Source organism: Cebus imitator, unplaced genomic scaffold (assembly GCF_001604975.1).
Source record: "Cebus imitator isolate Cc_AM_T3 unplaced genomic scaffold, Cebus_imitator-1.0 Scaffold66, whole genome shotgun sequence".
NCBI lineage: Eukaryota > Metazoa > Chordata > Mammalia > Primates > Cebidae > Cebus > Cebus imitator.
In genome coordinates this window covers 7405734-7428484 of record NW_016107381.1, presented here as the reverse complement: position 1 = coordinate 7428484, position 22751 = coordinate 7405734, and the positions used below count along the sequence as shown (strand labels likewise).

The window sequence follows — 22751 nt, the reverse complement described above, 5'->3', positions numbered from 1 at the left end:
TGTTGATACTTCTTTGATCAATTTTAATGGTAACTGCCAAAGTGCAGCAGATATACCCTGAGAAGGTCATTGCACACAAGGGTTCAAAAGCCTTGTAGTGTCGTCAGCTGGAGATATCAGAACCAGGTGTGGATGGTAGAGGAGGAAGAGGATGAGTATAAGTCACAGCCAAGAGACTACCTGCAGTGGTAGGGTCTATGATTTATTCCATACTCCTCCCTCCTGTCCAAGATATGACGCTCACTAGAGTTCTGAAGGAGCCCCTCCCGGAACTCATATGAAGCAGGTGGATCTGATTAGCACAGGGGGAGACCTCAGAGATGCTGTACTGTGCCACTGAGATGCCTATTTCAGGACTCAGCAATTTATTCTCCCAGCTGCTGGCCATGTTTGTCCTCCCACTTCAGGAACCACCTAAGCTGAAAAGAGCCGTTTGTCCAAGTTCATGCCCACTTCACGAAGCAGTTAACATTCAATCACTGGTCAATACAGAAGTATAAATTCCCATCTCCTCCACCCTAATTCGGGACATCACTAAAAGGCCATGTCAGCAGGGTCGGCTGATCCCTTGTTGTGACCACCCCACAGTCTGCTTTTCCATCTGCCTCATCCCACATTATCCTGTCTTCGACAGGCATTAATCTCTACAGTAGCCCCTAAAACACTTCTTCCAAGGTAATCTCTGTCTCAAAGTTTGCTTTCCAGGGAACCCACACTATAGCAGCAGGTTATTTATAAACATAGAGAGAGTTAAAGAGAAGTTAAAAGAGTTATAAGTAATGGGGAGGGGATCAGGCAATGGAGAGCTATTTTCTTTTGGTAAGCATTCTTGAGCTGTTTAATTTTTAAACTATGTGCATGTATTTTTAATAAATATTTAAACACAATGTTAAAATAGAAAAGCAGATTTTTTAAAGATTGCACTGGAAAATCCATTGCAATTGTGGGTCAGATTTATTTTCCATCTCATTGTATTTTTATTTGCAAATATTCCAAGCCAAGCTCCAGCTTTCTGAATCACATTATACTCACACTACTTTGTTCTATCTTCACTTCTTTTTTCTTGCACAGACAAATGTGTTCACCCTCCCACATCCCCAACACAAAGACATTCAGCTTCTAAACTTTATCCTCCATGTTACCACTCTCTCTCATCCAGACTTTGGAAAAGTGGAAGACAACCAGGACATATTGAAGGTATCTAGTCTATTCATCATTTAGTTGATACATAAGTTTGAAAATCAAATGATTTGCTTGAACATGCATTGACTTAGGATGTGTCTAATTTATCCTTCTATCAGGAGGAAAATATTTGATGACTCCCTCAGTGACATCAAATTCTTATTGTGAATTTCACAAAGCCTATATAAAAGTGCTTCAGCAATAATAATTGTCTCTCCTGCAGTCAAGGACCATAAACCTACCGAATATTTTAAAAGAAAGCCAAACCTATCAACAGCAATGACCTATCAAAGCAAGGTTGATGTTCATTTAGAAAAGATAATGGATAAGTTATAGAACTATAGATCATTGGTGACAAAGAGAATAACAAGATCCTTCAGATTTTTCTACACCACTAAATAATTGCCAAAATTCCAGGTCTTGGAAGCACTAAGATCAATATCACATGGAGTAAAAAGGACATTGTAGTCACAACTTCGGCACTTACACACTGATATGTTTTCCCTTGGGAACATCAATTGATATCACTGCATCTTAGACTTTTCATCTGTAAAAGTGTTCGCACTAAATAATGTCAGTGCTGTCCAATTCAATGAGGGACTCTGTTATTCTGAAGGTCAAAAGCACCTACTGAAAGATATCTTTGAAATGATTGACTTCTGTTTTGCATTTTAGTTCAAAAATGCATTTTATTAATAATAAAAGAAGAGATTACAAATCAGGAAATCAAAGTCATGGAATAGTATGTGCCAATGCATTTTGATGCCATAATGTTGAGTCTCTTGCAGTGTACACCACAGAGGACTAGGAGGCTTTACCAATAAACCTCTCTGGAGACCAGCTACCAATGAAGTTAATAACGCTATTAAATAACATTTGCAAAAGATTCAGAGCTATAATGATGTTTGCATTCAGTTTTGCATCAAATAAATAATATCATTTCTATGTTAAATCCTTCGCTTGTCACCATAGGTCTACCACTCAAACAAAGAGCATACCATTTACCAACATAGGTCCTTGATCCTTCCTAAACTGCTATATTAATTCAGGTTCTCAAGATTTAGTCAGACATTTGCAGAAACATCAATTTGGATATAATGATATGAGAAAAGAGAGGGAGGTTTTATAAGAGTTAACAAGGAAGATACAGAAAATAAGATAATAGTAATGCTAAATTTACATATTTCCAGATCCTTTTGGTGTAGACAAACTAAGAAATCCAATATTTACTTGGGAGGCACTTGAAGGTATGAGCATGGATAATAGAGTGCCTTTAATGTATAATTTGGCTTAAGGAATTCAAAGATAGTTCCTTGTATGCATGGTCTCAGGATCAATTATTGTAACAGTTTCACAAGATTATTGATCATTCTTTGATCTCCTACTGTATAATACACCCTGACCAGAATGTACCATTCAGCAAGTTGTATTCATTCTTGATAATTTTTGAGAAATTAACCCCATCGTCTCAGATAAGAAGTATCTAGAACGACAAATTCAGTACAGATCATTTAAGATGCTATCTCCCCGTAGAGTGTGCATTCTTTAATTACTGATTGTGTAGATCACTGATGGTTGCAGCTCAGATTTCAAAAAGTATGCACTGGAAGTCTATGCACAGCAAAATGTACCCCCAAAGGTGTACATATTTCAGATCGGGAAACAGAACTCAATACTTCAATTTGCCTCTTTTTTTGGTGATATATGATTCGTGTAGTATAATCATTGAAGATCAAGGCAAATTTTGTGATAAACTTTAGAAAAACAGAAACGTAAACCAATAAATAACTGACATAAGGTTTGGGGAAAATATCATCAGAAGTATATTTCATTTGAGGTATTACAGTTGTAAATTAAAAAATAACTTTTTGCTGTGTTAAGAATTTTTTAAATATATCAACAAGTTTAGTTGAAAACATGTTACATTCTTTGGGAAACTGACATTACTCAGGGTCTCAAGTAGTGTCACCATCAAACAATGGTAGCAAATTAATTGGAAAACTTTTTTAAAAGGAAAGACATTACATACTAATAATCACTGCACTTTCTGGGTCTTGTTAAATACAACTTCCATGTTCAGAGTTGAAGTGTGACACTCAAAACCAAATGTATTCAACATTATTAAGAAGAGACAAATAGAAAATGAGCAATACCAACAAAGCAACGACAACAAAACATTTTTCAAGACTATTGATGTATTGTATTGAATATAATACAGAGAAAGGTAAAGGGGCTTTATTATGCTTGTGGCCACTGAAGATGCAAACGCCGGCCAAACAGGATCTGAGAAGCATTTCCAGTCTATGAATAACACCATGGGAAGACAAAAGCAATCATAGCAAATGTTCTTAAATAAAGCAAGGTCATTATAGTCCAAATTTAATTTTTACCTCTAACAAAACTTATGTATTACATGGTTAAGAGACCAAGGCTACAGTTTTGTAAAAACTGTAGCCATTAAGCAGGTTAAACTTGTTTTAGATCAAACCAGAACAGTTGCAAATTAACAGCAATATCTAATTTATTGTTCCATAAAATGAATGCTATGAGAAATACGTTACTGGACGAGGCTTCCTGGAGCCACCCCAAGCCTGGACATGGCAAGATGGCAGTGCTGCAAACTCATTGCCTGTATACTCAGTGTAAGAGCATTTGTTTGTCCACTGACAGCCCCTGGCTATTAAAATAAACTGTCATAATTATGCGTTAAATCATAGCTGCCAATCAGAAGAAGTACTCTTTCTGATTTTCATTGACTGCATTTTGTATATTAAGCTCACTTTTTAGAACAGCCTCAGCACTGTCTACATTCTCTGACCTCTTTGCCTCACTTCTTTTATATAACCTTTTTTGCTGATAAATGCGAACAGCTATGGCAGTGATGCAAAGCAAGATAAAAATCACAACAGCTATCAGACCTAGGGAGAGAAAAGAAACATTAAGTCAGAATTTTTGTCCGAATAGAAACTGTGCTGACATCATTGCTTAGCAAATCATTATAATATTATTTTCCACTTAAGCATCTACTATATACAAATTGAAAATATAAAAACTTGAGGGATTTCTGGTTCAAGAAGTACTGTTGTATATTGAGTTTATTTCTGAGTTCTATCAGCCTTGCGGGTTCACCTACATTTATTCTAAAGGCATACCATATCGGATTTACTGGTGCATTTATATTTAACACAAGTTATTACCTACATGTCTCTAGGACCATGTGGCCACTTCATATTAGTTTTAATTATTCTGAAATATAGAGTAGTAGCAACATCACAAGATGATTAAAGTGTTTTGTGATTAAATAGGTAAAAATTTTCATAAAGTTGTTATTCAATTATTTGTTATACTGTTGAATAGCAGAAATGGGTGACGTAAATAAATCATTCTGACCAATAAAACATAGATAAATAGATATGCTTAAATTATTTCTATATGAGGAATTTTTTAAAACACTTCTGGTTGTAAATACAAATTCTAAGTGCTGCGATTCTTAACTATGCCAGTGGTTACCAACGTTGGCATTATATTAGGTCAGTAGTCCTCTGAGTATGATCTGTAAACCCATGGTGGTCCCTGGGACACTTTGAGAGCACACATGGGCTCAAAACTATTTTTATGATAATTCTAAGACGTCTTTTTCACTGTGTTGACATTTCCATTTTAATACTGAACCCAATTTGGTATAAAAACAAGGTTAGGTAAAATTTCTGGTACTTAGCACAAATTAAGGCAAGGACACAACTCAATAATAGTAGTCACTGAATTCATGAAGTAGAAAACATTACACTGCCAAGCTTGTTGGAAAAACAGAAAAAAAGCCTAATTTATTTAAGAATATCCTTAAGGAAGCTGTAAAAATTATTCATGTAATTAAATCTTGACCCTTGGCTGCAAGTGTTTTTAACATTTTGTGTGTTAAAATGGGAAATACACATAAAGTACTTCTGGTCCACTCTGAAGTATGATCATTGTTTCCAGGAAAAGTACTTATGTGAACCTTTGAATGGTGAATTGAATTAGTTGCTTTTTGCTTCATGTAACATCATTTTTATTTGAAAGAATGACTAACAGACAAACTATGGTTGTTCAGACTTGAGTATTTGGTGGGCATTTTCTTTAAAATGAATGAAGTAAATGTGTCACTTCTAGAAAAACAATTAAAGCATATGTTGTGAATGATAAAATTCAAGCTTTCAAATAAAAAAGAGAATTTGGAAAACTACTTTCTGTCACCAAGAGTGTGAGAGTTGTCTACAACTTAAAGAATTTTCTGATAAGATCAGTGGAGGTACAAACTAATGTCATTATATTTAGATACAATTAGGTACTATGAAAATAGCAATGTGAATCAAATCCCATATGGCAAAACTAAGGCTCCATTCTAAAATAGATGTACACAACCGTAACAGAGTGCAAGAAATCAAAGATTTGAAGGTTTTTATTAATCACAATAGATTCCTGTGTATATAATCTGCTAGGCAGTTTCACCCTGGCCAATTATAGCATGTCCAATGGCCAAGCCAATTTTTGGCTAAGTCAACCTTACCTGAGAAAGGTAACAATTCCTTGCTGATTAATATAAATGTGGTGACCAAATTCTGTACATTAAATCTAAAGAATTCATTAATAAATATGTTTGCTTTTGTTATTATTAGTCATGTTAATTAATGAATAACTTTAATCAGAATATTTGTTGTTACATATTTTGCCTCTCATTTTAGAAAAATAATCAGCTGAATTGCTATAAATATTTGTAAGGGCTAGTTATAGGCCTCTGGCTTGAAGAGAAAAATTCTGAACAACTTCAGTGTGAAAACTTCTGAAATATGATATAGACAGCAGACAACTGCAATTATAAAACGGACATTACTTTGGTCTAGAAAGAATATCTAGATAGTCAAAATCATGGATGGTCTCTGGAACGTGTTTGTTCCATGTATGTAATTTACCACTTAATTTGGGGCAAGTGCTATGCCAGGATTTGTTGTGCTCAAGAAAAACTTTGATCACACATGTTATACCAAAAATATAAAAATAAAAAATAGTTATTATGAATAAAATGTGGCCAGCCTTGATGATGCTGCATCTAAAGCACTATGTGAATGTGTTTTTATGAAGATGTGTATATATAGCTTTCTCTGTGGCTAAATCTGTCTATTTGTATCTGGGTAGCCTGGCCAGAAACCCTCTACCACATCTGGGTCATCACTTTTAAATGTATTTTTAAATTAATAATCTCATACTATTCATTTTGCAAGTGAAAGAAAATAATCTAAGAAGTAGAACACAGGGGGATTTGCCAATTTGGAAGATCCTTGGATGGATTAATTATTATTACATAGTGGGTGCAATTAATGAGTAACTAGACAATGAACAAAGAATTCTACCACAGTTCTACCAAATTGCCTGACATACTGGAGGATGATACACTATGATTTAGCAGATAAACTGTGTATGGCCCAGACAAGGTCTTCAGAAGTTACAGGGCCATTAGCAGACTCTTTGCTTCTGAAGTTTAGTCTCTGAAATTTTCAAAACCAGACATCACTAGTTTCATGGACCCTGGTAAGCCCCTGAACTACAAACCTTCCACAGTGTCTGTCTCTGCCATATGAATTTGAGGTAAGTGAGAATTTCACAGATGAACTGTAACTTGTTTCTATTCTAGAATAACATTATAATGAGGTATCAACACACTTCTTGTTTAACTCTGTAAATCTTGCCAATGATGTCTGAGCAAAACAACAATAGTCTAAAGATTAAATATTTTGTTCTAGCACTGGCTTGATGACTATACACCACTCTATATTTATGTCTATCTCTCTGTCTGTATTTGCTTGAATCTATCCTGGTTGAATGTCTAGAAAAGGCTATATTATAAGACTGAGACAATTTGTTTGACCAGAAATTCTAGCTTAAACTCTTGGCACATTGTAAATACTGTAGATTTAAGTGAGCTTTTACTGTGTAATGTATTTCTTTTAGACATCCAATTATTAACTACTTTTCAAATAAAGTTTTTTGTTGTTTGTTTGTTTGCGGTGTTTTTTGTTTTTCATGTTAGGCGATTAAATGGGAATCCTATTTTTTATATCTTTAATTTGCACATTGTTAATTTGAGAAATAGGAAAGGAACTGAAATAGCATGGGGGAGTTAATATCCATACAAAGATTTGATCAGTAGTAACTGTTGTCTAAATAAAATCCTAACTACTTGAAAGCAGAATATGTTTAGATAAGTATACAAAATACAACCAAATGAATCAGGTATAAAGCCATAAAAATTGCCCAAGTATATGAATAATCATACCATTGGTGCAAAATCTTTAAAATTATATCTCCCTGGCAATGCAACAGAATAATTGTTTACTTCATGTCTCCATATCATATTCAGAGTGTAAAGAAAGGTGAATCACTTAACATTTCAATAATCTGATTAATAACATTCTTAAGAGCATTAATCAAGAAGAAAAAAGGCTTGTTTTTTGAGTTTTATATATATATATATATATATATATATATATCAGAGAATATGCTGTCACATTGTCAGGGTGATATGCTTTAAAAGTTTTTGTGTTAATTCTGCAATTTAAAGTTATGACTAATCACTTTTACTTCATTAATCTAACATTTTAAAAAAGCACAACTGAAAATGTAATCTTTAGTTGATGGAAGCATTTTAAAATAATTTACTATGCAAATACTCCCTTTATTAAGCCTTAAGACAATACAAAATATATATACTTCTAGTGTTAATCTCAAGTTTTTTTCTGCTTTTTGCATGAACCTTTCTAGAAGTAGTGATATGTCCAAGAAGTGAAGAAAAATGACATTTACTCAAACATGTTCAGAAGTCTCTAGTGATTACAAGTGGCTATTTTCGAGCTTGATAATATTCATTATTATGCATGTTAGCAATTAATCTTTGAATGCAATGCTTCAGTGAAATTGTCAATTATTTATTTAATTTTTAAAATAAATAATAAATAATAAATAAGCAGTGAAATTTAATCCCTGCTCCAAGGAAGCAGAGAATTTAGGAAGATTCTAAAGACAATCCAGTACAAACAGTAAATCACCCCATTGTCCTCAGGATTCAGCGCCTGGCACTTGGAGCATGCGCAAATTCATTGCAGTTTCTACAATGCTAAATATTCGCCATCATTATTAATAACAAGAAGACCCAAAGAAGAGCTCATTCATGCTTCATATTACCTCCAATTACTGCAGAGTCACTTTTGATTGCATTAGCAAGGGGCTGTCTGTCATCGATTGTTCCAGAATGATCTACAGTTAAAGCACAACAAAGGGGGAAGGTGATAGAGGCAGGCAAAAAGAAGAAATTTTGAAAAAATCATAAATGTTTTAAACCAGAAAGAATTATGGAGGTGAACGTGGGATCTCTGTTATTTTCAATTTCAGCAATGTCAATGGTGTTGACCCTCATAAATAAGAAATCGAACATCTAGAAAAGAAATAGGAAAGAGATCTAAAAGCCAAACAAATAAAACCAACTTTAAGAAGCCATCTTGAGAAGGTAGCCTGAGAGCAACATGAGTTTTCTAAATTCCATGGGCAAGCTGGGTTTGTGACTGAGTAGAGTAAGAACCCTAAGTCACCTGCAAATGAGTGTGTCCTTTCCCTTGATGTGGCATCCGTGCCAGCCTGGGCCACACAGCTGGACTCGGTCACGTGTCCTGTAACAGTGACAGGGTCTGGATGGCTGGGGTACAGAGCTGCCTTCAGAGGGGCCACATGACTCAGCTGCACTGCAGAGAGGCAGCCTGTGAAGCCCTGCCCACCTGCCAGTGCAGTCTCCTGGTCTACATCGCCGTGTTCTGCAAATCCAAAAAAACACCAAAATGTTAATAGTGAAAATCGGAAACAGGGAATGACACAGAAATGGAGGATTCTGAATTTGTTAAAGGCAATAGCAAGAAATATAACGCTATCAAATTCCTCTTCAATTCTGTCTTTACTAAAAAGATAAAAACCATTAGTCTTTCACAACTATTGGTAGGTTTCCCATTTAATGAAGTCAAGTTTTTAAGCATGGATTATTAAAAATGATATGGTAATCTCTCCAGAAACAAAGCATAAGAATGGATGAGGTTAAGAAGTAATGAGGGGGTCATAATATTTTTAATTTAAAAATAGATTACTGCAACGTATTTATGTTAGGGTTTATAGTCAGTATCAAGAGGTGCATCCTAGATTTGAAAACAAATTCAGTACAGTTTTCAAAATTTATGCCATGAAAGTAACAGAAACTAGAGAGAAAATTGAGCCTTTGGATTTCTGTTATCAGTTCCCCAACCTGATAATTTGTTCTGGCTGAAAGTTTTCTGATGCTTTGTGACCTCACCCAAACACACCAGGAGGATGATACTATCATGCAGTGGAGGCCAGACCTTGAAGTCTCTCCATAATTACTCATGTACAGCCATAAAACCCTTCATACCCATTGCCTTTTCTTCCTGTTTCAATGACAACCTGTCACTGAGAAAGAAATATTCATGCCTTCCAAAGCCAGATAATCTCTCCCTCCTATTAATGAGAATTTAGTTAGTATGAGACTCTTGTGGAACAGAGACTGTTGTTGTAATGCTAGAATATTAATTCACAATTTGCATTAGGAATATATTATACACACTCCTTGCTTGGCAAGCATAAAATCTAAACAAAAGAAATTTATTGAAGAGCTTAAAGTCTCAAATGTCATCAAAATACAGTGCATCCATCCACCCAGTATGATAAAAACAAATAGCACAACTATTGATATGGTTTGGCTCCATCTAAACCTCATCTTGAATTGTAATCCCCATAATTCCCATGTGCCAAGGGAGGGACCCAGTGGGAGGTGACTGGATCATGGAGGCAGTTTCCCCCGTGCTATTATTGTATCTCATGAGATCTGTTAGTATTATAAGTATTTGGAAGTTCTTCCTTTTTTCTTCTCTCTCCTGCTCCAATGTGAAGAAGGTTTTTGCTTCCCCTTCCCCTTTGCCTTCCGCCATGATTATAAGTTTCCTGAGGCCTCTCCAGCCATGCGGAACTGTGTTGATTAAACCTCTTTCCTTTATAAACTACCCAGTCTCAGGAAGCTCTTTATAGCAGTGTGAGAACGGACTTACAGAACTATTCTCCTTTGCACTGTATATAGGTAGGGAAAGACAAAACGTGCACGTTAGTCTTTCTTTTGAAAATACAATAATATAGATGTGTATATTCAGGGCAACTTGAATCTATGCTCCCAGGAAAATTAAGCTAAATTAAAAGTACAAACAAGGCAATAGATATTAAGAATATATGAGTGCATATTATGTGCCAGCCAGTGTTCTAAAAGATTTGCATGCTACTGATAAAACTTTACAATAGCCAGACTTGTAACTGGAACAAGTCACACAGATGGAACAGTTAAGTTCAGAATTTTAACAATTCACCTGAGGTTACAGTTTGTTGGCATTACTGGACCTCTGGCCTACTATATTCCAAATCATGAGCTAGCTTCTTTTGTTTATAAACCACTTTCTGGTTGAGATACTCTTTCCTCTAGTCTGCTTTGAGTTTCTGCAGTGCCTTTTGTTTATTTATTTATTTAAATCATTTTTTCTTGAGAGCTGGACTTTAACTGACCCTGGGCATCTGAGCTCTATTTTTTTTTTAACAGTTTCTCTCTGTCACCCAAGCTGGAGTGCAGTGGCATGATTTCAGCTACCTGCAATTTTTACCTCCCAGCTTCAAGAGATTCTCATACTTCGGTCTCCTGAGTAGCTGGGATTACAGGCATGCACCACCACACCTGGCTGAATTTTTTGTATTTTTAGTACAGATGTGGTTTTTCCATGTTGGTCAGGCTGGTCTCTAGTGATCCTCCTGCTTCAGCCTCCCAAAGTTGCTGAGATTAGAGGCGTGAGCCAGTGTGCCTGGCCAGGTATATGTAAGTCTTTAAAGAATTTTGGAGGGCTCCATTTTCATTTGTGTTTTCTATGTAATAATAAAAATCCTGACTGAATGTTTAGTATTATGAGTTTCATCCTCTCTAAAAAGAAAATGGAAAATTAGAGACATTATATTGCTTTCTTGTGGTGGGGGACCTGGTAGTGAGCCATGTTCTGACCCACCTGGCTCTTCCTCACTACCCAGAGATGGCACTGAGGTAGTATCACTCTATAGCTTCCACACAAAACTGTGAGCTCCTCAAACAAAAAGATGACTGCCAACATCCAGCATAATGTCATTGCATAAGGAGCAGTTCATCAGTATGTATGGAACCAAAGAAATCACTTAGTCTACCTTAGCAGTCATTCATTTGAATGTATGTTCATTTAAACACACATATATATGTGAAAGGGACAACATTCTTGATTTGGAGTGTTTTGGTTTTTTTACCTTCATGAGAAATTAAAAAGGAAATATACCATCATAGGAGCATAATTGGGACAGTGCTTTTCACATTTCTTCTGCAAGGTTAAAATGTTGAATAAAATTTCCATAGACCTTTAAAATGTCTTCCTTTTTCAGTCCCTCCCCGCCAGACAAGATTTACTTCTCTGGTACTAATCTGATATGAAATACATTTTTAAAGCTCCACACTTACAAATTGAAAATTTTTACCTATTTCAAAATCACTGTACAAAAAAATGAACCACTAAAACTCAAAATAGACACATGGTCAGTTAATATTCATCCTTTTAAGAGCTAATGAAACATGAAACAAATGTCCTGCAACTTGAGTATTTTACATGTTGCGGGGGAAGAGAGAGAGACAATAAACATAAAAACAAAAATCAAATGAGAATTTTACAGGCTGATAATGCTATGAAGAAAACAAATTAGACAATGTGATGGTTGTAACTGGAACAGAAAATTACCTTGATGGATTAGGTTCTATTTTGTGTTTATTTTAAGGTGACATTTTTTGCAGCCCTATTCCCTTAGTACACTATGGATATTACTCCAGCATCTTCTGGCTGTATTGCTTCTTCTTCAGAAATTGTAAGATTCCCTGTGATTTTGGAATTTTCATCAGATTGCTCCTAAGTGTGTATCTTATCTCAATATTCTGCATAGAACATGATAAGCCCTTTCAATCTGCAGACACAAACTTTTTATTTAGCTTGCATAAGTTCATATAGTGTGCACACACTACTATTTGACTTCATCCTTTTTATTCTCTTAGAATGTCAATTTTTCACATCAGGTCTCCTTTATATATTCTCAAAATTCATTTTATTTCCCTCCTGATTTCTATTATTTTGGACTTATATCTATGTGGGCAAAATACTTCATTCACTTGATCTTCCAGGTGCAAATTCAAGTAGCAAAAAAGATCCTTTCCTTTTAAATTTTTTAGTTTTCTGGAGAAAACATATTTTTAGCTCCTCAAGGTCTTTTTGTTGCTTTATAAGAATTTCCTTAAAGTACTCTTACTAAGTCTCATTCATGTCATTGTCTGTCTCCTTGAATGGCTTCATTTTGATAGAAAATCATTTTGGTTTAGTTTTCTTTTTTTAAATTTTTTTAAAATTGTACTTTAGGTTCTGGGGTACATGTGGAGATCATGCAGGATTGTTGCATAGCTACACACATGGCAACGTGGTTTGCTGCCTCCATCCCCCCGTCACCTACATCTGGCATTTCTCCCCATGTTATCCCTCCCCGACCTCCCCACCACTCTGCTGTCCCTCCCTTGGTACCCCCCCAACAGATCCCAATGTGTGATGCTCCCCTCCCTGTGACCATGTGCTCTCATTGTTCGACATCCACCTATGAGTGAGAACATGTGGTGTTCGATTTTCCATTCTTGTGTCAGTTTGCTGAGAATGATGGTTTCTAGATTCATCCATGTCCCTACAAAAGGACACAAACTCATCATTTTTTATGGCTGCACAGTATTCCATGGTGTATATGTGCCACAGTTTCCTTGTCTAGTCTATCGTCGATGGGCATTCGGGTTGGTTCCAGGTCTTTGCTATTGTAAACAGTGCTTCTATGAACAAACATGTGCATGTGTCTTGATAATAGAAAGATTTATAGTACTTTGGGTATATATCCAGTAATAGGATTGCTGCGTCAAATGGAATTTCTATTTCTAGGTCCTTGAGGAAGTGCCACACTGTCTTCCACAATGGTTGAACTAGTTTACACTCCCACCAACAGTGTAAAAGTGTTCCTATTTCTCTACATCCTCTCCAGCATCTGTTGTCTCCAGATTTTTAAATGATCACCATTCTAACGGGCGTGAGGTGGAATTTCAGTGTGGTCTTCTCCTTTTAATGATGTTGAATGCTTTTAGGTCTGGAGTTGGTTTGTTAGTTGACTTTTTAATCTGCTTCCCTGGTGCCACTGACCACCTTAGGTGGCTCACACCCAGGACACGTAGACAGTGTGGTGGTCTGGGTGGACCAGGAAAAGAGCTGCAGGCCACAGCCCTGTTAGCAAACCTCTCTTCACCCAGTCTTGGGACAGAGAGGGCATGGCCCAAATCTCAGGTCCTCTCAGTGTCTTGAAAAACATAGAAAACGGGCACATTAATATTTTCTAATGCTGAGCTTTCCCCATGGGCCCCAGGGACCTCTGTAAGGCAAACAATCCCCAAGATCCAAACAATTCAACTCCCCCCTCCGCCCGACTCCATGAGAGTCTTCTAGGCTGGCCCTTGGGCATTCTTCCAACCCAACAGGTAGGAAGCCCCACAAAAGCCTCCTCCCAGGTTCCCTCCAGGATCCTCTTGCCTGTCCGCCTGCACCAACAACTCATTTCAGAAGCGTCAATGGGGTAGAACCCGAATTAGAAGTAGAGGGAAACTACAAGAAACTCAGCAGCCATCCTCCCATAAGTGACTCAAAACAAAATTAACTGCTATATTAAGTTGCTCATAAGCAAAGTTGGCCTTATAAATACATAGCATCAGATATCTGCTTTGACAATTGTGCTTATAACCCAAAGGGCAAAAACATAAGTTTTTCCTGTTACCTGACTCCTGAAAAGCCAATGCAGTGTAATGAGTCAGACAGGGTAGGTGGAGGGAGAAATTGATGACAAATGTCTCCAGCGTCACAGAAATCTGGATAAAACAATCATGTTTTAGACATTTCTTGTCATAATAATCTTTAAATGACTCAGATTTCTGGGTGTTTGTGCCTGTTAAAAAGTAACCTTCAAGTGTATTTTCCAACAAAGGGAATGAATTCCGTGTATATAAAGAAGAAACCTTTTAACAAAAGGCCTACAAGAAAAATGGAGTATTGAAAAATTAGAATTTGGTGAAGTGCCCTTCTATGACAGAGAAACTACTGTTTTTTGAAAGATATAACAATACATTTAAAAACAATTACAAGGAGTGCTTTATGAAATTTCTTGTGGCATAAACAAAAAAATAAAAACTCAGAAAATGAAGTACTTTGTATGTCCTATCTATGAGAAGGAGTCATTTAAGAAGAAAGATCTCAATGTCTTTAATCCATAAACAAGGCTTGCCAAAAAAAAAAAGGGGAGGAGGCAATGAATCAAGAGAGCCAGGGCTAGAACTGAACAATGCACTTTTACTGTTTTATGCAATTCCACCAGGGACTCAACACAAAAAGGGTTAGTGGGAAAGTAAAATGGCAAAGCAGACAAAAAAAAAAAAAACTATGTGGATAAAGAGGCAGTTTATCATAAAAGGTATTTGTTTGCCAACCAAACCTACTGTACTGAGATGTAAACTTGAAAGCCTGATGAAGGCACAAGCTATCTTACAGGGACAGGTACTCCCTTTTGCTTTCAGCATAACCTGTCTCAAGCGTCACTTTACAAGATGTATGTAAAACTCTCAGTGTCCTTAAGTGATCTAATTAAACTTTCTTTTGTACCCCTTTGGCTTTGAAGCTGGTTTTACTTAAAATATCCTTGAGATGGAAGATTGTCTCTAAAGCTCTTCTGAGGAGATTGAGTAGACATCCTCTTCTCTCAGACCACACACTTTATTTACATCTGGGCTAAATCGCCACTGCAGAAACCTGAGTGTGCTTCCTGAGCTCTGCAGACTCAAAAGAGATAAATGATCCCTATGGGTCATCGCCTCTAAATATACCAAAGCTACTACCAGAACGAGTGAAAATGATCTCCAGGCTTTTAGAAAACTTCTCTAACATAAAAATGAACAGAGCTCAACTTAATTTTGCAATGGGTTTTGGAGATAAAAGCAAATGTAGCACATCCTATTAATGATGGAGAAATGTCAACCAAGTTAATCTGATGCAACCTGGTTTTTCCCACTACCATCATGAATTATCAACACATTATTGTTAGTGTTCCTGTGCCATTAGGTATTTGACACAAAAAGTAACAAATAGTAATTAGAAATTTCATTCAACTTTTGAGTAGTGATTTTTTTCAGTCATTTTTACAGTGTGTTAAATTATATCATTATTCAAAATGTGGGCCTATTTTCCCATGAGAGGTTTTATACAACTTTAATAAGATTATGTAAATATCTTAACTGAGATCTTTGTTTTCCCCATGTGGTGGAATTGTGATAAGTAATAGCTTAATGAATTGGCAAAACAACTTTATAGCTGTATATTTCCTTTAATTAATTGCATCCTAGAGAGATTTCTTTTTATATAACTTTCTAGTAAATATTTATCTTAAGGAAGCTGATTGACAACTAATTCACTTTGGCATTGGAACTTACATACATTGTGAACAAAGTAAAGACATGACATCAGACTGTCGGCCTTTTTACAGGGAATATCAGAAAGGAAATGCTTTTTTTCCCCATCCTCTAGTACTCATTTCTACAAATAAGGATGAACTATAGCAGCAATTTTTCACTCCAATCACCATTAACATGCATTACAAGCAGGTATCAAGCAAGGGGGATAATTTTTATGCGATAATATTAAACTGTACTATGATGGCATGAGAATCAACTCTAACACCCCATTACATTTAACAGACAATGCTAATAGAATTCAAATTTCTCTGCTCTGATTCTGATTAGTCCTTTGAAATATCACCAGATTCAGTTTCACCAACCTTTTGGGCACCTGGGGCCGGTTTCAAGGAAGATGATTTTTCCACAGATGGGAGTGGAGAGGGGAGTGGTTTCAGGATGATTCAAGTGCATTATATTTATTGTGCACTTAACTTTCTATTATTACACGTTGTAAATATAATGAAACAATCACACAATTAGCCACAATGTAGAATCCGTGGGACACCTGAGCTTGTTTTCCTGCACTGGATGGTCCCATCTGGGGATGATGGACGATGGTGACAGATCATTAGGCATTAGATTCTCATAAGGAGTATACAACATACAACCGATATCCCTCGCATGTGCGGTTCACAATAGGGTCCTAACTCCTATGAGAATCTAATGCTGTGGCTGATCTGACAGGAGGCAGAGCTCAGGTGTTAATGCAAGTGATGGGGAGTGGCTGTAAATACAGATGAAGCTTCACTTGCTTGCCTGCCTGCCACTCACCTACTGCTGTGCGGCCCCGTAATGGTCCATGGCCCGCGGTTTGGGAACCCCTGATCATATCGACCAACCAGCATCTTTTTCTGGCTGTGACCTCTCTCCACCTCACAGGTTCCTTGTCCACACCCCAGCCAGTCCCTTCCTTTTTCTTCCTTCCATGGATTCCTATTCTTTAATAAACTCACTCATATATTAGCATCAGTGCCTAATCAGGGCTTTATTTTATTACTTATCCCTGGTGTGGGCAGCTTTTAAGGCATGTTAGCAATTACATGGCAGAATGAAGTATAGAAACCTAAGCCCTCTCTTCTGCACTATTATCAGTTATCAACCTACTACTAATAATAAAAGTGTGCTCCTGAATTGCATGTTAACCCTTACCGATAAAATGTAAAAAGGTCATTGATTCTCAAAAAAAAAAGAAAAAAAATCCCTTTCTCTATTTTTTTTTTTAGATGGAGTCTCACTTCGCTCAGGCTGGAGTGCAATGGCACAATCTCGACTCACTGCAACCTCCACCTCCCGGGTTCAAGCAATTCTCCTCCCTCAGCCTCTCAAGTAGCTGGGACTACAGGTACACACCACTGCGCCTGGCTAATTTTTTGTGTTTTAGTAGACACGGGTTTAACCGTATTGCCCAGGCTAATCTCGAACTACTGAGCTCAGGCAATCCCCTGCCTCAGCCTCCTAAAGTGTTGGGATTATAGGCATGAGCCACTGCCTCTGGCCCATCCCTTTCTCTTTTTTAATTTAGAAATTCTTGTTTTATCATTGCAAGAAGGTTTCTAGATTTGAGGCACCTGAAAATACATCATTTTGGATTTGTGACTCTTGCTTTTAACATTTGGTATATTTTTAAGTGCAAGTAGAATTCCATGTGTTATTGTGCTTGGATGCCAAATAAAAAGCTTTGCATGTGACATTACTGTCAGAGGAATACATGTGCCCATCCCACGGGGACCACATGCTCATGACTATACACGCTTCTGACAAAAATCCCAACTTCCACGTCATCATTTGTTCTACTATTAAAATCAGGTAATGTGTTTCTTTCAACAACATGAATGTTCTTTGGATGGCTATTTTAAAGGCATGTTTTTAAACATGTTTGGAACATGACTCCTCTGATCTATTTTCATGTATTATGATTAACAGAATACGTTTCTAGGTATGATTGGTTCAATACAATATGGCTAACCCTCTGGAATCAACTAAAGCCTTCTCAAGAAGGAAGTCATGCTATGCATTGAAGACCGTCTATGACATTTTAATTATTAAATAATTTAAAAATCAATGAAACTGACACATTTTTAAAAGATTGTAAGACAGATTTTGTTTTGACTTTTCTTGCTCTAACTTGTACTTTCCTTAAAAACATGCTTCTAAAATAACCAATCTATTATTTTGAAAGTCATTTCATGATATATTTATAAAATCACAGTGCCCTAAATTTACCTAGGTCACCTTTTGCCTCATCTCTGAGCACTGAAGCAAGTTTTACATAAAGAATTCCTGACACACTGTAGATTTCTCTTAAAGCTCTTCAGAGCTTTAAGACTGAGTAGAGTTCCTTCTCCTTGCTGACCACACAGTTTATTTACATCTGGCCTAAATCTCCACTGCAGTAATTTGAGAGCACATCTTGGCTCTGTGGCCCCCAAAAAGAGAAATGATTATTATGGACCACCATATCTAATATAGAAAACCTACTGCTGATAAAGAGTGAAAACAATCTGTCGGTTTTTACATAAAGAAATCATAAAACTAATCTAACATATAAAAGTCTCCAGGAATAGAACTCAAGAGCTTAATTTTACGGTAAAATTTAATATAAAAAATAAATGTAAAGTAGTCTGTTGATTATGGGAGGATCTGAACTGAGCTGTTTAACTAAAACCTTGATCTTCCCACCATAGCTCTAAACTATCAATATATTATTACTGCCAAACTTATTAAACACTTCTATATTTTAACTGTAAGAGGTAGTTAGAATGTCATCATAGTACAGTTTGATGTTGTTTCTTAAAATTCAGCTACCTTTCTCAATATCTGCTAGTAGCATTGTTAACAATGGCAGCAATTCAAAATTACCCTTAGAATCCTTTCTACATTTCAGAAATGAGTACTGGAAAAAGTCAAGAGAGGGAAAGTATTTCCTTAATTTATCTGTTTCCATCTGAAAAAGCATGGAATAGTCATATACTTAAGTCTTTTGTTGTAAGCGTAGGCAAATTACAACTCCAAAAAAAAAAAAAAATTGGCGATGTTTGTATGTTACTCCCTAAGAAGAAAGATCCAGAAATTATAAAAACAGTAGAAGCATTTTAATATATTTTAATTTGGAGGGTAATTTGAGACTATTTTGTCTAAAGCAATACTGGTGCACATTATACTCATGTAGATACAAAGGGACATTTTGTTATGATGATTATCTAAATCCCCACTGCCATAAGCTCTGTAAGGGCAGATATAATGTCTACCTTGTTGAGTGGCATTCTCCGTTTACATGGTAGGTGATCACAAGGAATGTATTTAATATATGAATCAAGGAGTCACCTGGGCTTACAAAAATGCAAAACATATTTGATAGGTGTGGAAACATGAGAATGCAGCTCAAAGACCACCAACTACAGTGAGATTACATGACCAAGGGTCCCAACTGCTGGGCTCCAAAATCCATCCTCATGCTTCTACCAAGGCCATGATTCCCATCGGCTGCCCCCAGCTAATGGTGGGTCATCCCTGGCAAACAAGGGACCCTAAGGCATTATAAGGCAGGCTCATCCCCGGAAAACAAGGGATTCCTCTGGAGGGTGACTTTAACTCAATGGCTCCCTAAACATTTTGTTAAATCTTTCTTAGACGACACACTGGCCTAGGACATTTCCATGCTTCTGTCTGATTTTCCCTCTCTCTCTCCATCCCTTGTTGACAGAGTATTATGGACATCTAATGTTCCTGTCTGCCTTAACCAGCTCCTCCCCTTTTTCTCTTATAGAATTTTTCCCCTAATAAAGTCCTCACATGCTTAATCCTGTCTTGACAGCTGTTTCTTGTAGAACCTGGTCTAACACAGTAAGTGACTTCCAGGCAGACCAATTCTCTTTGGAAAATTAGTAACTCTACTTTTGAACAATCTTGTTGATCTATTTTACTATAAATTAATATATTGCATTAAAATAGAGTATAAGGATATACTATGTAACTTTTCACTATAAATTCATATACCACACAAAATTTGACCATAAATTATCCTTTTTTTTTTGAATTATAAATGATTAGTCCCTAGTCAAGATCCATACCTTAGGCATATGCTAAATAAATTATCGCTTGTACTTTTAGAAGAGTGAGATGACTTAGACCATAAAGTTCATTGCTCAATTTGGACTTTTACTTTTGAGCATATGTGATATGCATATCTGAATAATATAGAACTCTTGAGTAAAAGCCTTAACATCTTTAATTCAATAGGAATCTCCCTTATTCATTTACAAAAAAGAAAATGAGTATTCATATGTTGAATGTTATTCTCCTGTTTGGTTAATACAATCCTCCTTACAGGATGCAAATCAGCTTTCCAATTGTTTTACAATATATTGAATGTATTTCTACTCAAAGTGGTATAATATCTTGCACAGAAAACCTAATATTTCTTCTTGACATCTGTGAATATAGTATGAGCTATGAATCCACTCATTAATGTCATCTACTATACTAATGTAGAGTTTAGAGGATGAGGACTCTTCCAAATCATAGTTGCACATATTTTTAATTCTGTGAATAACAATAGTTATGTGCAAAGGTAGGCTTAAGTGAGGACAGAATAAGGAGCTGAGTCTTCCATGAGCCTGATGTTCAGCAAAGATGTTTTCAGACAGACTGCCTCATTGCAGAGGTTGATGCTCCATCCTATAATCCCTACATCTTTGCCTCATCCTAGGTCTCTCTGGGGCTCTCATCCCTTCCCCAGTTACCCACAACATACCTCCCTCAAGGCTGAAATCCACACGGAAGCAGATGGGTCCCACAGTTAAGACAGTTGAGGCTTTGTTTTTGTTGCTGCTTGTTTGTTTAGATTTTTACAATTCTCTGTGGCTTCCTAAGCTGTGTCATAGCTATTAATGAAATAAGACCCTCTAAGGTTATTTAAAAAAATAATGTTCAGAAATACCTTAATTACATATCCAAAGGTAAACAGGCAGAGCTAGTTACATACCCAGAGCTAAATAGTCTCCTAGACACTAGTGTCCTTACCTCTAGAATAGTCTGAAATAGCTATAAATATTTCCCAATACTAAGTATGAAATAACTAAATATATTCTCTTTTGTTTTTAACAAAGGGAGAGCCTAGCCATGTTTTTGCATCTGAAGCTTAGTCTAAAGCTAATACTCACATGCTCAGACTTTAGAGTAAACATTGTCTTATCTGTTAATTATACATCAGGGGTGAGATTTGAATCAACTTTAAAGCTACAGAATAAAGTGGAATCATTTCATGCTAAATATGTTATTGGTTATATGTGTATTCTTAGAGTAAATGATACACATGTCAGTCTTAAATAGCTGGATTTATATAATAACACTGTGAGACTCCCTTGGAATTTTTCAGTTAAGCTTCCAAATATCTAAGAAGTACTTCACACATATTTTTTTGTGTCCACAATAGATAGTGGAAGAACATTACAATTCACGGTATTTCCTCTGTTGGTTTGGAGAATAAGAACACATAATCTTGGTGCTCATCGTAGTACTTGAAAGCCTATAAATATTTATTTGCTGAACTATTAACCTTCTCAAGGGCCAATATTTTGATCATTTACCTATGGGTTTAATCAAACATTCTCAAGATTCTGAGATTAGGTACAGGGAACATAACGAATGATTAATTGAGGTACAAATAACTGCAAAGGTCAAAAAACAAAATTCCATTTACAATCTTGGACAAAATATTTCAAACTAGTGTCAAATACCAGATTAGGAATAAAAATTAGGCTAAAAGAAGTCCCCTCCCCACAAATAAGGTGAAACTGCAATACTCTTAATGATTTATGTATAACTGAAAAGAAAATATCTATTAAAATTTACTTTTCAATTTAGTCCTTGTTGGTAAGTGTAAAAAAATGCAAACGTATTCTGATCTTAAAATGGCAACATTACACTTCTACTCCAGCGCTGTAATTAAAGGTAATTGGTAGAAATAAATACGAATTATAAGGCATTTAGATTGCATCTGAGCAAACGTGACTGCCAAGGGCAACACTGCAACAAGGCAAATAGAATCCAAATCATAACCTGAAGCACAATAACTAACGAGAAGAGATGCAATTGCATTCTTCTTCCATTTGTCAGACCTAATCTTAGTTTTGTCATCAGAGGAAAGTTTGTATATTTGGCACCTGATCAATATATGCTTTGTTATTTTTTATTATTTAATATTTTTGAAATGTGAGAATAGTATCATATTTCATCATGCTGTATTGAGGCAGGAAAGAGGCCAGGTGATGTTACCATTAAAGGAAGATGCTTCCTCATTCCATGGGAAGACCCTATTCATGGCTGTATATACTCCTACCTTGATTATCACTCACTTCATCATTAAAATAGGCAAGTGATTTCCTCTGGCATGATGAAGTCCGTGTGTGTGTCTGTGTGTGTGTAATATGACTTTTCTGATCCATTTTTAGGGGAAAGGTTGTTTCTTTTACTTACCTAACATCCTGCCCAGTACCAGGGATTTGACTGCACTGAATTCTGTGCCTGATGCCAGGTGAACTTCTCTCCTTGTATTATCGTCAATCTACAAAATTATTACACGAGATAAAAACATTCAAATGGATGGCATTTTGTTGAGGAGACAGGAAGCAAAGGAAGACCAGAGAAAAATATATATTAGGCAGTTGTTAGCATGGCCCCAAACATTGAGGAAAAAAAAAAAACAACAAACTTTAAAAATGTAACTACTTAGGTTTTTCTACGTTATTTCTATACTACCCTCAGATACCAGTACACCCCACCTTCTATCCCCTTATATCATTTTATTTTTCTCCACTATATAAGAAATCCAAAATTGATGAAGCCAACAAAAAGATACAAAAGG

At 36.1% G+C, this 22751-nt stretch overlaps 1 protein-coding gene across 2 annotated transcripts in view; it reads right to left on the bottom strand.

The window, feature by feature from the left end:
* Positions 1-1851: 1851 nt before the first annotated feature.
* The window catches only part of CNTNAP4 (contactin associated protein family member 4), a 288841-nt gene continuing 267941 nt past the window's right edge, over positions 1852-22751 (bottom strand). For both annotated transcript variants that reach the window (XM_017530599.2, XM_017530600.2), the window contains 4 exons: positions 22364-22451; positions 8802-9020; positions 8398-8469; positions 1852-4100 (listed from right to left, as the gene is read on the bottom strand). In XM_017530599.2, the coding sequence (XP_017386088.1) occupies positions 3907-4100; positions 8398-8469; positions 8802-9020; positions 22364-22451 (573 nt within the window). In that variant the 3' untranslated portion in view covers positions 1852-3906. The remainder of the gene's footprint in view (positions 4101-8397; positions 8470-8801; positions 9021-22363; positions 22452-22751) is intronic.